Source organism: Pteropus medius, unplaced genomic scaffold (assembly GCF_902729225.1).
Source record: "Pteropus medius unplaced genomic scaffold, Ma_sr-lr_union100, whole genome shotgun sequence".
Taxonomy (NCBI): Eukaryota; Metazoa; Chordata; class Mammalia; order Chiroptera; family Pteropodidae; genus Pteropus; species Pteropus medius.
Genome location: NW_024355521.1, coordinates 100,627 through 113,485, shown reverse-complemented (window position 1 = coordinate 113,485; position 12,859 = coordinate 100,627). Strand labels below are relative to the sequence as shown.

The 12,859-nt window shown below is 48.1% G+C and overlaps 1 protein-coding gene across 6 annotated transcripts in view; it reads right to left on the bottom strand.

Annotated features, from left to right (window-relative positions):
* PTPRU (protein tyrosine phosphatase receptor type U) overlaps positions 1 to 12,859 on the bottom strand; it is a 77,520-nt gene that overhangs the window by 52,665 nt on the left and 11,996 nt on the right. For all 6 annotated transcript variants that reach the window (XR_005651943.1, XM_039858697.1, XM_039858695.1 and 3 more), the window contains exons 2-7: positions 9,090 to 9,221; positions 5,876 to 6,147; positions 5,255 to 5,336; positions 5,039 to 5,154; positions 4,524 to 4,698; positions 3,684 to 3,977 (exon numbers count right to left, since the gene is read on the bottom strand). Coding sequence is in view for 5 of the 6 variants with exons in the window: in XM_039858697.1 (XP_039714631.1) it covers positions 3,684 to 3,977; positions 4,524 to 4,698; positions 5,039 to 5,154; positions 5,255 to 5,336; positions 5,876 to 6,147; positions 9,090 to 9,221 (1,071 nt within the window). In the remaining variant the exon portion in view is untranslated. The remainder of the gene's footprint in view (positions 1 to 3,683; positions 3,978 to 4,523; positions 4,699 to 5,038; positions 5,155 to 5,254; positions 5,337 to 5,875; positions 6,148 to 9,089; positions 9,222 to 12,859) is intronic.

The following is a 12,859-nucleotide window of genomic DNA, read 5'->3' as shown; positions in this document are numbered from 1 at the left end:
TGCTAGTGGCCTTTGTCTTGGTCCCAGTCCTATATCCCCAGCAACTATAATAGTACCTGACACATAATAGGCACTCAGTAAACATTTACTGAATAATAGTAAAGATTATTATTATTCTCATTTTATAAAACAAAAAGACTAAAGTTCCAAAAGGCTAAGTAACCTGACTCAGATCCTTCAGCTAGAAAGTAATTCCCACTGGAACACTCAGACCCACCATTCGAGGGTTTCCCCAAGTGTGGCATTAAACTGGATTTTAGATGATTCCCAGATGAGTTTTTAAAAACACTTAAGAATATCGACTGGCAAAAAATAAATTACCTCGCTCTAATCTAAAAATTAACTCAAAATGGATCATGAACTTTAGTGTAAAATGTAAAACTATAAAATTTTTAGAAAAAAAAAATAAGAGAAAATCTTTGGGATCTAGAGCTAGAGAAGGACTTCTTAAACTTGACACCAAAACCGCAATTCATAAAAGAAATTTTTGATAAACTGGCCCTCATCGAAATTAAAAATGGTTGTTCTGTGAAAGACCAGTAAAGAGATAGAAAGACAAGTTAAAAGCTGGGAGAAAATATTTACAAACTACATACCCAACAAAAGACTAGTATCTAAAATGTGTAAAGAACTCTCAAAACTCAACAGTGAAAAATTAATAATCCAATTAGAAAATGAGCAAAGACATGCACAATTCATGGAAGAGGAATACAGATGGCAAACAGCACATGCAAAGATATTCAACATCAATCACAAGGCATTAAAGAAATGAAAATTAAGACCAGGATGGGATATTACTACACACGTCTCAGAATGGCTAAAATAATGAAAATAATGACAACGCAAAATACTGGCGAGAATGCGGAAAACAGGATCACTCATACATTGCTGGTAAAAACAATACAGCCAATCTGGCAGTTTCTGATACAACTAAGTATGCAATTACTACATGACCCATTAACTGCACCCCTGGGCATTTATCCCAGAAAAATAAAAGTTTATATTCATACAAAAATCTGTACAAAAAAGTAGCAATTTTACTTCTAATAGCCAAAAACTGGGGCCCATCCAGATGTCCTTCAACAAGTGAATGGTTGAATAAACTGTGTTATATCCACACCATGGAATATTACTCAGCAATAAAAAGGAATGAACTATTGATATAAACAGCTTAGATGAATTTCCAAGGAATTATGCTGAGCAAAAAAAGAAAAAAAAAACAATAACAATAACAACAACAACAACAACAACAACAATCTCAGTGCCAAGATAATTCAGTGGGAAAAGAACAGTCTTTTAAATAAATGGTGCTGGGAAAATTGGACATCCACAGGCAAAAAAAAAATGAAGTTGGACCCCCCTACCTCACATCATATATAACAATTAGCTCAAAATGGATCAAGAAGCTAAGTGTAAGAGCTAAAACTATAAAACTCTTAGAAAAAATGGATTGGGTAATTGGGTTTTTTAGATATGACCTTAAAACACAAACAATAAAAGAAAAATAGATAAATTGGGCCTCATCAAAATTTAAAAATTTTGTTTTTCAAAGGACACCATCATAAAATTAAAAGACAAACTACAAAATGGAAGAAAATATCTACATCTGATAAGTAAGTGTCTAGTATCCATAATACATAAAAACCTTTTACAATTGAATAATAAAAAAACAAAAACCCAACTTAAAAATGAGTAAAGGATATGAATAGACATTTCTACAGAAAAGACATACAAATGGCCAGTAAGCACATGAAAAAATGTTCAATCATTAACCATCAGGGAAATGCAAATCAAAACCACAAAGAGATACAACTTCACATCCACTAGAAGGGTTATAATCAGAAAACAAATAATAACGAGTGTTGGTGAGAATGCAAAGAAATTAGAACCCTCATACAACGGCTGATAAGAATATAAAATGGTGCAGCTACTTTGGAAAACAGTCAAGCAGTTCCTCAAAGATTACACAAAATTACCACATGATATATATATATGCTATATACATAGGAGAAATGAAAACATATGTCAACACAAAATCTGTACACACATACTCATGGAAATACCATTCATAATAGCCAAAAATTATAAACAACCCAAATGTCCATCAATTGATGAATGGATAAAAAGAGTTGTGGTATGTCCATATAATGGACTATTATTCAGAAACAAAAAAGAATAAAATACTGATATAGGCCACAACATGGATAAGTCTTAAAAACACACTAAGTGAAAGAAGCTCATCACAAAAGACTATATATTGTATGATCGCATTTATATGAAATATCCAGAAGAGTCAAACCTATAGAGACAGAAAGTAAATTAGTAGTGGCCTAGGGTTGGACATGTTAGAAGGAAATGGTGGGGAAGAGTGCTGCTAAGGGGTACAAGGTTTCCTTCTGGAGTGATGAAAACGTCCTAAAATTGATTATGGTGATGGTTGCACAACTCTGAGGTTATACGAAAAACCACTGAATTGTACACTCTAATGGGTTAATTGTATAAGAAATGAATTCTATCTCAATAACATGGGTACCAAACTAAAAAGTCAATTCCAAAAAAAGTTATATACTATATGATTTCATGATTTACACAACATATTTTTGAAGTGACAAAATTTAGAAATGAAGGACAGATTAGTGGTTATAAGGGGTTGGGGCGAAGGAAGGGATAAAGGTGAGTATGGCTATAAAACAACACTAAGGATTCTTGAATTGATTGAACTGCTCAGTATATTGACTGTGGTGGTAAACACACAAACCTACACATGTGATAAACTATATAGAACTAAATACACACACATACAAACAAAGGACAAGTAAACTAGAGAAGTCTGAATAAGATCTAAGATTGTATCGATGTCAATATCTTGATTGTGGTATTATACTACAGTTTTGCAAAATGTTACCATTGCAGGAAACAGGGTAACTTGTATAGGGAATTCTCTTTGTATTTTGTTATAACTGCATATGAATCTACAGCTATCCCAATAAAAATTCCAATTAAAAAAAATGCTGAAATCACAGAGTGAGAAAATTGTTCTGTTTTTAATTTCTCTTAGGATTAAACCAAAAAAGAAAAAAGGAGGCTCTTCTGTTGCAGGCGTGTGTCATTGTTCCTAAGAGCCGCTTTACTCTTTTTTAATACGGTAGAGCAGACTTCAGGCTCAAATGCCCACACAAGACAAGAGAACCCAGGTAGAATGTAATAACACACTTTTATGTGGTTTAGTTGTTCATTTATCTAGATGTTATAATATAGAATTAAGATTCATTTATCTAGATATTATAATATAGAATTAAGAACAGATTCTGGAGCCAGCCTATCAAGGATTCCGATGCTATCTCTGCCACTTACTAGCTGTGTGACTTTGGGCCAGTCACTTAACATCTCTGTACCTCAGTCACTTCATTTGTAAAACTAGTATGACAAGAGTGCCTAGATCATGGTAGTGTTGTGAGTTTTAAATCAATGTGTGTGTGTGTATATGTGTGTTTGCACACACACACAAACATATCTGCTATCATTATCTTTACCATAACAAAGCTGAGGGAAAATCACAACGTTTTAGAAAGCTTTAGAAGCACAGATGCAGATAACTCTCGGAATATATCCCTTTGCCCCTCAGTTACCCCGAGCCCACACCCGGGTATCCAGCCGAGGAAGTAAGGCGAAGAGGCACCCACCTGCGCACTTCGTGCGGCTAAGGAGGGGCGGCCCGGGGCGGCCAGTGCCGCCGTCGCCCGGGCGCGTGAGTAGCACACTGATCTCGTACTCCGTGTCGGGGTCCAGGTGCCACAGCTTGTAGGTCTGCAGGCTGACTGCGTGCACCTCCGCCCACGGGCCACGTGCCATCCGGTACTCTATCTCCTTACGCACTATCGGCCCGTCGCCAATGATGGAGTTGGTGTTGAGCTGGATGATGAGGTAGGTGGGCCCAGCGCGCAGCAGCTGCGGGGGTGCGATGGGAGTGGGGGGCTCTGCGAGGCCATAGGGAAGAGGCGGAACCGACGGATGCCGCTGTGAGGCCTTGGCCCCCAGCTCGGCATCTTACCACACCCAAATCCCCAAGAGCCCTCCCTGTTCTCTCAGACCCCTGAAGCAACCCCCAAGTCCTCGACCATACCGCATCTCCCACCCCACTGAATCCCCAGGCCCTAAGGGGAGCCTCGCTCCAAAGGCTGACCCTGCCCTCAACCCTCGGCCTACACCCTCTCTCTCACTCCCCTCCAAATCCCCAAGTCCTCGCTTCCAGAGGCTGACTGCTTGATCATTCGGGTCAACCCCAGGTCCCTACAGCCAGACCCCGGCTGGCGGGGCTCACACCTTGACCCTGTCCCTCCGCAGGCCCGCCTCTCAGTCAGACCCCGACCCCTCGATCAGACCTTCTGTGGGGAGAGACGCTACCCCTCCGCAGGCCCCGCCCCCACTCAAACCTTGCCCCCATCAGACCCTGTCGGACTCGTCCCTAGAACAGACCCCGCCCCCGTGCAGGCCCCGCCCCCCGGGAGCGTGCACGCGCTGACCCTTGACGATGAGCTCTGCGAAGTTGGAGACTCCCGCGCCACGTGGGGCCTGGGACACGCAGCGGTACAGATCCTGCTCCGCGCGACCCACGGCGGCCAGCGAGAAGGTGGCCATGAAGCGACGATGGCTGATGTGCCGCACCCCGGCCGCGGGCACCAACGCCCCGCTCTGCCTCTGCTCGAGGAGAGGTGGGGACAAGGTCAGGGACGCCAGTGAGAGAGAGTCTCGCTCTGAACCTGGCGAGAGGAGTAGTTACTGTGCTGGCCCCATTTAGCTGTCCCTACTACACTAGGGGCACATGAGTTCCTGACTCCGCCACAGGAAGGAAAGGTGGTCGCTCTGCCTTTGATAGAGAGTGTAGCTGAGGGATCTTGGAGCAGCGCTCTGTCCTGGGGCGATGGAGGCACCCAAGAGGGCACAGCAGAGCCTAGGTACGTGTTTGGGTGCTGAAGGATGAAGGAAGGACTCAGCACCCCTTAAGGGAACCAGGGCCCACAAGAAGTACCCTCCTTACCTGCAGGAGGAAGCGCTCAGCCTCCGCAGCTCTGCCAGCCGCCATGCACTGGAACGAGGCATTCTGGCCCGCGTTGACCTCCACGTCGCCCAGGCGGGAGAAGTGCGGGGCCTTTGCTGCCATAACAAAGCAGTGGCGTTAGCTGAACCTGCTCCCCCGCAAGAGCCGTAGCCTCCTGCACCCCTCACCTTGCACCCCAGTGGGGCTGGGACTCACCGCAGGGGTAGCTGAGAAGCAGGATGTCATCTAGGCCTATGTAGCCCCTTCGGTCTGGGGAGATAAGGGCCTCAAACAGCACCTGGGGAATCAGGAGGGTCCCTGTCACACTGACGTCTCTCCAGCCCTGCCTGGGGAGGTGCCCACAAGAGTCCCCTTTCAGCTCTGCTCCAGTCCCATCCTCAACCAGCAGAGGTTAGCCCAGCTCACCATGATCCTCCCAACCAAGCCAGCTAGTTTGGGGGGTGGGGGAGAGGGTAGCATCCAGAGCCAACAAGGTCAAGGCCACAGATACAATCCCAATCCTGGACAGTTCCCTTCAAGCAGCAAAACTTTTCCCAGCCAGACAAGGTTTCCAGGTCAGCACAGTTCCAACTTACCTTTGACCCGAGCTACAGACTATTTGTATTAAGAATGACCTTTGATGCTGAATCCAGACAACCATCGCTGAATAACCCAATGCTGATCACGAACTGACCCCTAACCTTGGCCACAGAGAGACTCTTGATGCTGAACACAAATCAATTCCAACCTCAGCCACTCACTTACTTTGACCTCAAACTGACACCCCTCTATCCCAGCCCCCAAGCATAGGCTGACTACCGACTGAACCCAGCCCACCTGATATTCATTGGGCCAGAAGGTGCTCACAGCCAGCTCAGCCTGGTGCCACTGCCGGCCGTGGGATCCAGTCATATTCCAGACGGCACTGCCCAGGGGACCCCCATTGACACGCACGTAGATACCCAAGGTGCCTGGGCTGTGCCCATCCCGGCTGTACAGGAAGTAGCTGAACTGTACACAGTGAGTGTCATTCTCACTCAGGCTCTGGAAGATGACATGGGCCCGCTGGCCTGAGGCATGCTGGGAAGCATTGACCATCAAGTAGGAGCCTAGAAAGAGAGGAGGAAGAGTCAGGAGCTGAAGAGACCTTGGAGAACCAGGGTCAAGTGGGCACAGAGGAGGGGGCAGAAACAAAGGACTCCAGGCATTTGGACCCACCATGACTCAGGGGTTCTAAGTTCTGGTCCCAGCTCTGATTGACTGGGTAAGTCCCTTCACTTCCCTGCATCTGTTTTTCAAAGGAGAATTTTGGAGCAGCAAAAAGCATACAAATATAACTTTGTCAAAATCCTTTATGGCTCCTCACCACCTACAATCACAATCCAAGCTCAGGCTGATCCAAGGCTTTCCTCATGTTCTGAGCTGTCTGTCCTTGGAGGCAGGGACTAGGTCATTCATCTCAGGAGTCAAGAGTCTGGCACAACAAGCCCTCAAAGACCACCTCTTCTGAAAGACCCCTCCAATCCCCTCTCTGGGCTTCTCTCCTGGCCCTTAGATCATTAATAAAGGTGTATATGTCCCATCAGCCTGTAATGCCTCAGGGCTCCACTGTGTCCCCAGCACTGGCTCTGAACCCAAGCTGAATGAAGGTGTAAAACAGATTGAATGAAAGGACTCTAACTTCCCTTCCAGCCCCTACCCCTAAATCTAAATTCCTGGGATACAATTCTCTTGATTTCCAACCTAGAGAAAGGCAGCCCTCCCCCTTCCCCAGAGATCCAGTCTGTGCGCTGACCTGAGGGTAGGGTTCAGGAGTGGGTCGGACTCCTCAGGACCAGCCTGGGGGATTATGGCTTCCCTTCCATGGGGAGCAGGCCCCAGGAGCTGCACACAGACACCCAGCACTGCCTCCTCCTGGGCCTGGCTGCCAGCCAACATAAGCTCATTCAGCTCCCTGCTGTGGGAGGACTCCCCAGGGACTTCATTGGAAGGGATCTCATTCATCTCTGTGAGGCTGTGAAGGAGGCTCCTGACTCAGTCCTAGTGGGTATAGTAAACAAAACCCCCGGTCCCCATCCCACCTAGGAAGGGGCAGATCCCAACCCTGAGTAGTCAGTCTCTCTTGGCCCACTCCTCCGTCCTCCTCCCTCCTCTCCCTGTGAGCAGCTGTATGTTTTTCTCCCCCTTTCAATCTGACAGTTTTTGCCTCTTCCTCCTGCTCCCTCTGCCTCTCTCCTCTCTTTTCCCTGTGTTTTTCTCACTCTGCATCCCTCCCCTCCTCTTTCATTTACTCCCTTCGCCCCTGTGGCTCTTCTTTCTCCTCTCTCCTGCTCTCTTTCTCTGAGCGTGAATTTCCCTCCTTCCTTTTCTCTCCACCCCCAACACCTTCCCCTAGAATGTGAGCGCCAAGAGAGCAAAGACTGTGTCTGTCTTGCTAACCACTGCATCTCCAGGATCTAAGACAAGGCCTATGTTATACGCTAAATGTCTCTCTCTCCTCTCCCAGTAGATATATCTCTGCTCGTGGGTGAGAGAGAAAGGGGAAGAGCCCACACAGGGTGGTCAGGACTGTTAGAGGTGAATTCAAATCACATTGCATCTAAGTGCCAACCATGTACCAAACTGAGGCTGGGCCTTGGAGGTATGGAAACAGCCCACACAGTGTCCCTACCATGGGCGGCACCTTGACAGATCACTGTCACATGGGTCAGACTTCAATACCTGATAATACAGAGGTTGAACAAAGAGCTGATAGCCATGAGAACTCAGAGATGAAAGCCCTAGGGAGGGCACAGTGACACAGAAGGGGGAGGCAGGGAGGCCTCCAGGACGCAAGGCCAGTGGTAGAGGATGAGGGTCTGGAGGCCGTCCGTGCCAGGTGGTAGAGAGCCTCTCTCTTGTTGGCTTCAGGTCCTGGCCCCAGCACTAAGAACCTTTGCTGCCCCTCTCCCACACCCTTGACAGTAGATGCCATCTTGGCCATGCTATGAGCTGAGCAGCTAGACCCAGGCCCACTACTGTGATAGGGCAAAGAGGATGGGTCCACAGGCTATTCAATGTTGGGGTGCTCTCAGCAAGCCCAACTGGTTCTCACTCTATGCTATGCCCCCCAACCCAGGCTTTATCAGTAATACAGTTGATAATTTGGCCTCTACTTGTCTTTTCTTAACTCCAAGTTGATTCTGTACCCAGTGAAAAGGGGTGCTAGTAGTTGGACCTCCTCAAATACCTCCAATAATAGCAACTAAAACTTAATTGAACCCCTACATGCTACACACACGTAATATATTTTATAGGTATTATATAATAACCCTATGAAATAGATTATTGTTCTCCCATTTTACAGTTAGGAAAATGGAAGATCAGAAAAATTAAGTGACTTGCCCAAGGTCATACAGCTGGTAAAGTGATAACACCAGGATTTGAAGCCGTCTTCATAACTCTGGAACCAGTGCTCTAGGGTCCACCATCAGAGTAGGTGGGGAGTACTAGAATCCACATAATTAATCTCCTGACTCCCAGTCTGGTGCTCACAATGCCAAAGCGCTCCATACTGAAATATGGGCAGGGCAACATGGAAATCGGGATGGACCCGGGACTTACAGGAAAAAGAGGGCAGAGGAAGGAAGGTTTTACATACATGCAGCCCCCATGTTACTGTTCTATCAGCATCTTCAAGTCCTGGGAAACCAGGATTCAGAAGCTCTCAGGATGAAGAGAGCCCCCCAGAAGGTGGAGGATTTAGGAAGGTCTGGTGGGAGTAGGGGTGGATCCCGAGCCAAGCTGCAAGAGGAGTAATGGGAGGTGGGTTTTAACTTACAGTTGGTAGGGGTCTTTGAACCTGCACCCATTTTACAGGTAAAATTACCTGGTAGACACAACTGGACAGTATCCAGAGGGCTCCACATTCACAGTGTCATATATGTCATTACAGATGCCAAGTCAGATGAGGCCCAGAGAGGTTACGTAATGTACCTGAGGTCACACAGCAGGTGGGTAGAATGCCCCTGGAAGGAGTCAAAGGGGGAATGGTGATTGAGAATAAGCTCACCGTGGGGCAGGTCTGCAGGCGCCCGGGTACCAGGGTGGATCCGTACTTGCTCCCATTGGAAGTCATCGTACTGGGCTTGGCTGAACTCGCATGGCACTGCTGGGTCACTCGCCTCCTCGAAGGTGCAGCCGGCTGTGAGGGCAGGGCCTGGTTAACGCAGGCTAGGGCAGGGCTGCTGGCCAGGAGGGCTCCTGGGACTTCCTTCCAGGTGCCCTCACACTGTGCCCTCCTACCCAGGCCCCCCACCCCCTGCTCCCTCTCCGCAGGCCCTCCCCCCATGGCTCCCGCCAACAAAACTCTCCCTCCTTCATCCTATCCGCCTACCATGGCCCTCTTTTCACTGTCTCCTCCCAATACCAGACTCCTCAGTAATCTCCAGGACCCCCCACTGCTCAACCACCCATCAAAGACCCTCCTCAACAAAAACTAGTTACCATTATTATATCACTAGAGCCTCGCAACAACTCGTGAGAATAGGGCTATAATTATCTCCATTTTACAGATGAGAAAACCAAAGCCCAAAGAGGCTGAATGACTTCCTGAAGATCACACAACTAGTTAGTGATAGAGGTGGGATTTGAACTGAACTCTCTTGACTGCTAGTCAGTGTCCCATCATCTACCCCTCCATCTTCTGCATAGAAGACGGATAGTGAGCCCCGGGATGGGCAGAGTCATGAATGCCCTAAACCAGCCCTGAGGTATTTCCTTAAAATCAACAATGGCCACCGATCATCTCAGACTTACGACAAGCCCTGAACAGTGCTAAATGCTCTAGGTGCAAAGTCTCATTCAGGCCTCACCCTCTGAGGTAGGTACCACTATTACTCCTATTTGACAGATGAGCTTAAGAAATTCAATCATTGCCCAAAGTCACCCGACTTAGTTCTCTGCCTGCAGAAATGTGACATGCAAAAACATAGTCATGTGTGGACTGGGTACACACATAACTAGAGGAAGCAAAGTCTCAAGATTTGGATCCAATATTTACAGTTTAAATGAGAAGAGGAGAAGGAAAAAGAGATTGAAATAGATGTGAGGTCTTTGGTTGGTAATGAGGTCCATAAATCTCAGCTAGCTCATCAAAGCCTCGAGTCAGGCACCTAATAAACGCCCCTGGTTCAGAAAGTAACTGCTCACTGGCCCCTGAACTCACTCCTGAACCTCAGTGTTTAGAGACCCATGGGGGGTAGTCTAAAGCATCTGAGACCAGGAAAACACCTGAGCGAGTGGTGAGGAAGCAGGCACGAATTGTGCCAGCCCCTGTCCTGAGTGCCTGCCAGCCACTGGTACTTCTCCCCATTTGACAGATGAGGTGCCTGAGGCTCTAAGGGGTAAAGGGTTTGTCCACAGCATAACATGGTAGATGAGTGAGTGGCCTTTGGCATCAGACACACTTAGGATTGAATCTTGACTCTGCAATTTGCCACCCTTGTGACTAGGCAGGTCACTTCACCTTTCTGAGCCTCAGTTTCCCCATCCACACATGGGATTGCTGTGGATTCAGTGCAGGGGTCCACTCAGCACAATGCCTACACATGCAAGCACTCAAGAAATAGCAGCTCCTCACGTGTGCTACTTAAGTCTACGTGAGTAACAGAAGGATTTGAACCCATATCAGTCAGTTGCCAAAGTCCACACTGCCCACCAGAAAAGCTTTCACTATGAGAAGGAGCAAACCTGAGCGGCTTCCTAGGTTCAAGAAGAGGATGTAAGAGAAATAGGCAGTAATTGAGGAGTGACTGCCCCATGCCAAGCACAGTGACGGGCATCTGCAGACACAGCCAGTGACACTTTAAGAGGCTCTTGTTTCATCTGTAGCAGGAACTTCTCTAAGTTGTTATGCAGATCACATGAAGTAGCATCTGGAAACACATCCAGCAGAGCCAGGCACAAAAGGGCTCACCCTTTACCTTTACTTTTCTTGGACCTTACCAGAGTGTAAAATCATGATGAGAAGTGGCTGACACTGAATGGATGGGAGGAAATAACAGAACCTGCTCTCCAGAGCTGGGGCAGGACCTGAACTGAGCTCTTTGCCTCTTTGTGTGAAAATCTCTGGTCAGCATAGTGGCTGTAGCCTATAGGAGGTGGGTTTTAACCCCATCTGTTCTGGGAGGGCCTCAGCTCTCCCACTAGAAAATGATCCACACAGCACAGCAGAGAGAGAGGACATGGCCAGTTGGGATGGTCAGAGAGGGCTTCCTAGAGAAGGCTATAGTTGATTTCATTCAGCCTGAGCCGAGTCTGCTCCTGAGGGTCTTAGCCAAGGCCTCCCTGAAGCAGAGGGACTGCCAAAAAGGGAAGCCGAGGATTTAGAGCCCTGGCTGGGGCTCAGGTCCTTCCTGTTCCTTTGCAAGTAACAAGGCAGCTGCCCCAGATGTCTCACACATGGCCCTGGGGCAAGCCTGGGAGTGCCAGTTCCTTGGCTTCCTTCTGTCCATCCTAAGCCAGGCCACATGAGCTGCCAGGACTCCCAGACTGACAGACCTGGTCAGAGAGACCCCAATACCAACTGACCTTAGAGTAGCCCCCAGCCTGACTAACCCAAGTAAGTGACCCCACCCAGACAGATAGACCTGAGCCAGAGCGGCCCCAAGCTGATTTTCCCTGGCCATAGTGGCCCCATTGTCATCCAGAGGACTGCCAAACCATCTGACTTAAGCCAGATGACCAACAGACTGAATGACTAACCCCAGACCTGCTGACCATGGCCAGAGTGACCCCTGATCTCTGCCAAATAATTCCTACAACTGACCCCAGCCAGGGTGACCTCCCTGGCTGACTAACCACATCCAGAGTGGCCTCCAGAGAGAACGACTCCCTGGTCTGTGTCCGTCCCCAGCCCTGTGTCTCTGGGCAAGGCCCATCCCAGCCACAGCCCTTATAGGGTAACATCTCTGGGGCCAGGCTTACCAAGGCGAGCCCCACCCTCATCTCTTCCCCAGCTCACCCTGGGTTGGGAACAATCAGCCCTCCTAGGCCTCATCACCTCCAGTCTAGAAGATTCAGTAGCCAAGATCCCCAAAGCCAAGTCTCAGCTCCTGCTAGAGACCAACTCCTGCCAGAGGCCACCATCCTGGAGTAAAAAGCTAGATCAGACTTTGGGTTCAGAGCGAGAGTGGTATCCCTCTCAAGTCCATCAACACAGATGTCAACACAGACATGTACACACACATCAACACCACCACGAGGGCTGCCACTCACCGCCGTGACCACCTGTGCTGGTGAACCCTCACAGCAACTCAGAAGGTAAGTACTATTATTGTTCCTGTTTAACAGAGGGAAACTGAGGCACAGAAATAATAGGTGGCTTGCTTGGAGCCACGCCTTTAGTCCCAGGAGCTGGGACTTAAGCCACCTATCTTTATTCAAGGAGACTAGGCAAAAACAAAATCAGGCCCTGGTATACTGCTGCCCACATGTGTTAATTCAGTGCCATTCACAGAACAATTCAGTGCAATAACAGTACAAAGCAGGTCCCAGGCTGTCACTATTAGAGGCATACACATGGTTAAGACTCCACCTTGCCCTCAGACCTCCTGGTATGAGTAAGGAGTAAGGGAATAAAACAAATGACAGGCCACAAGGGACATCCAAGGGAGGAGGGTGGGAGCAGAGGAAGGCTTTCTGGAGGCGGGTGCACCTAAGCAGAGCCTGGAAGGATCGCTGTCATTCTGACCAGTAGAGATGAGTGGAAGGGCATTCGAGGCAAAGGGCCCAGCGGAGGCAGAGGAAGGCAGTGCGTAAACACAGAGTTCCTCCAGGGCA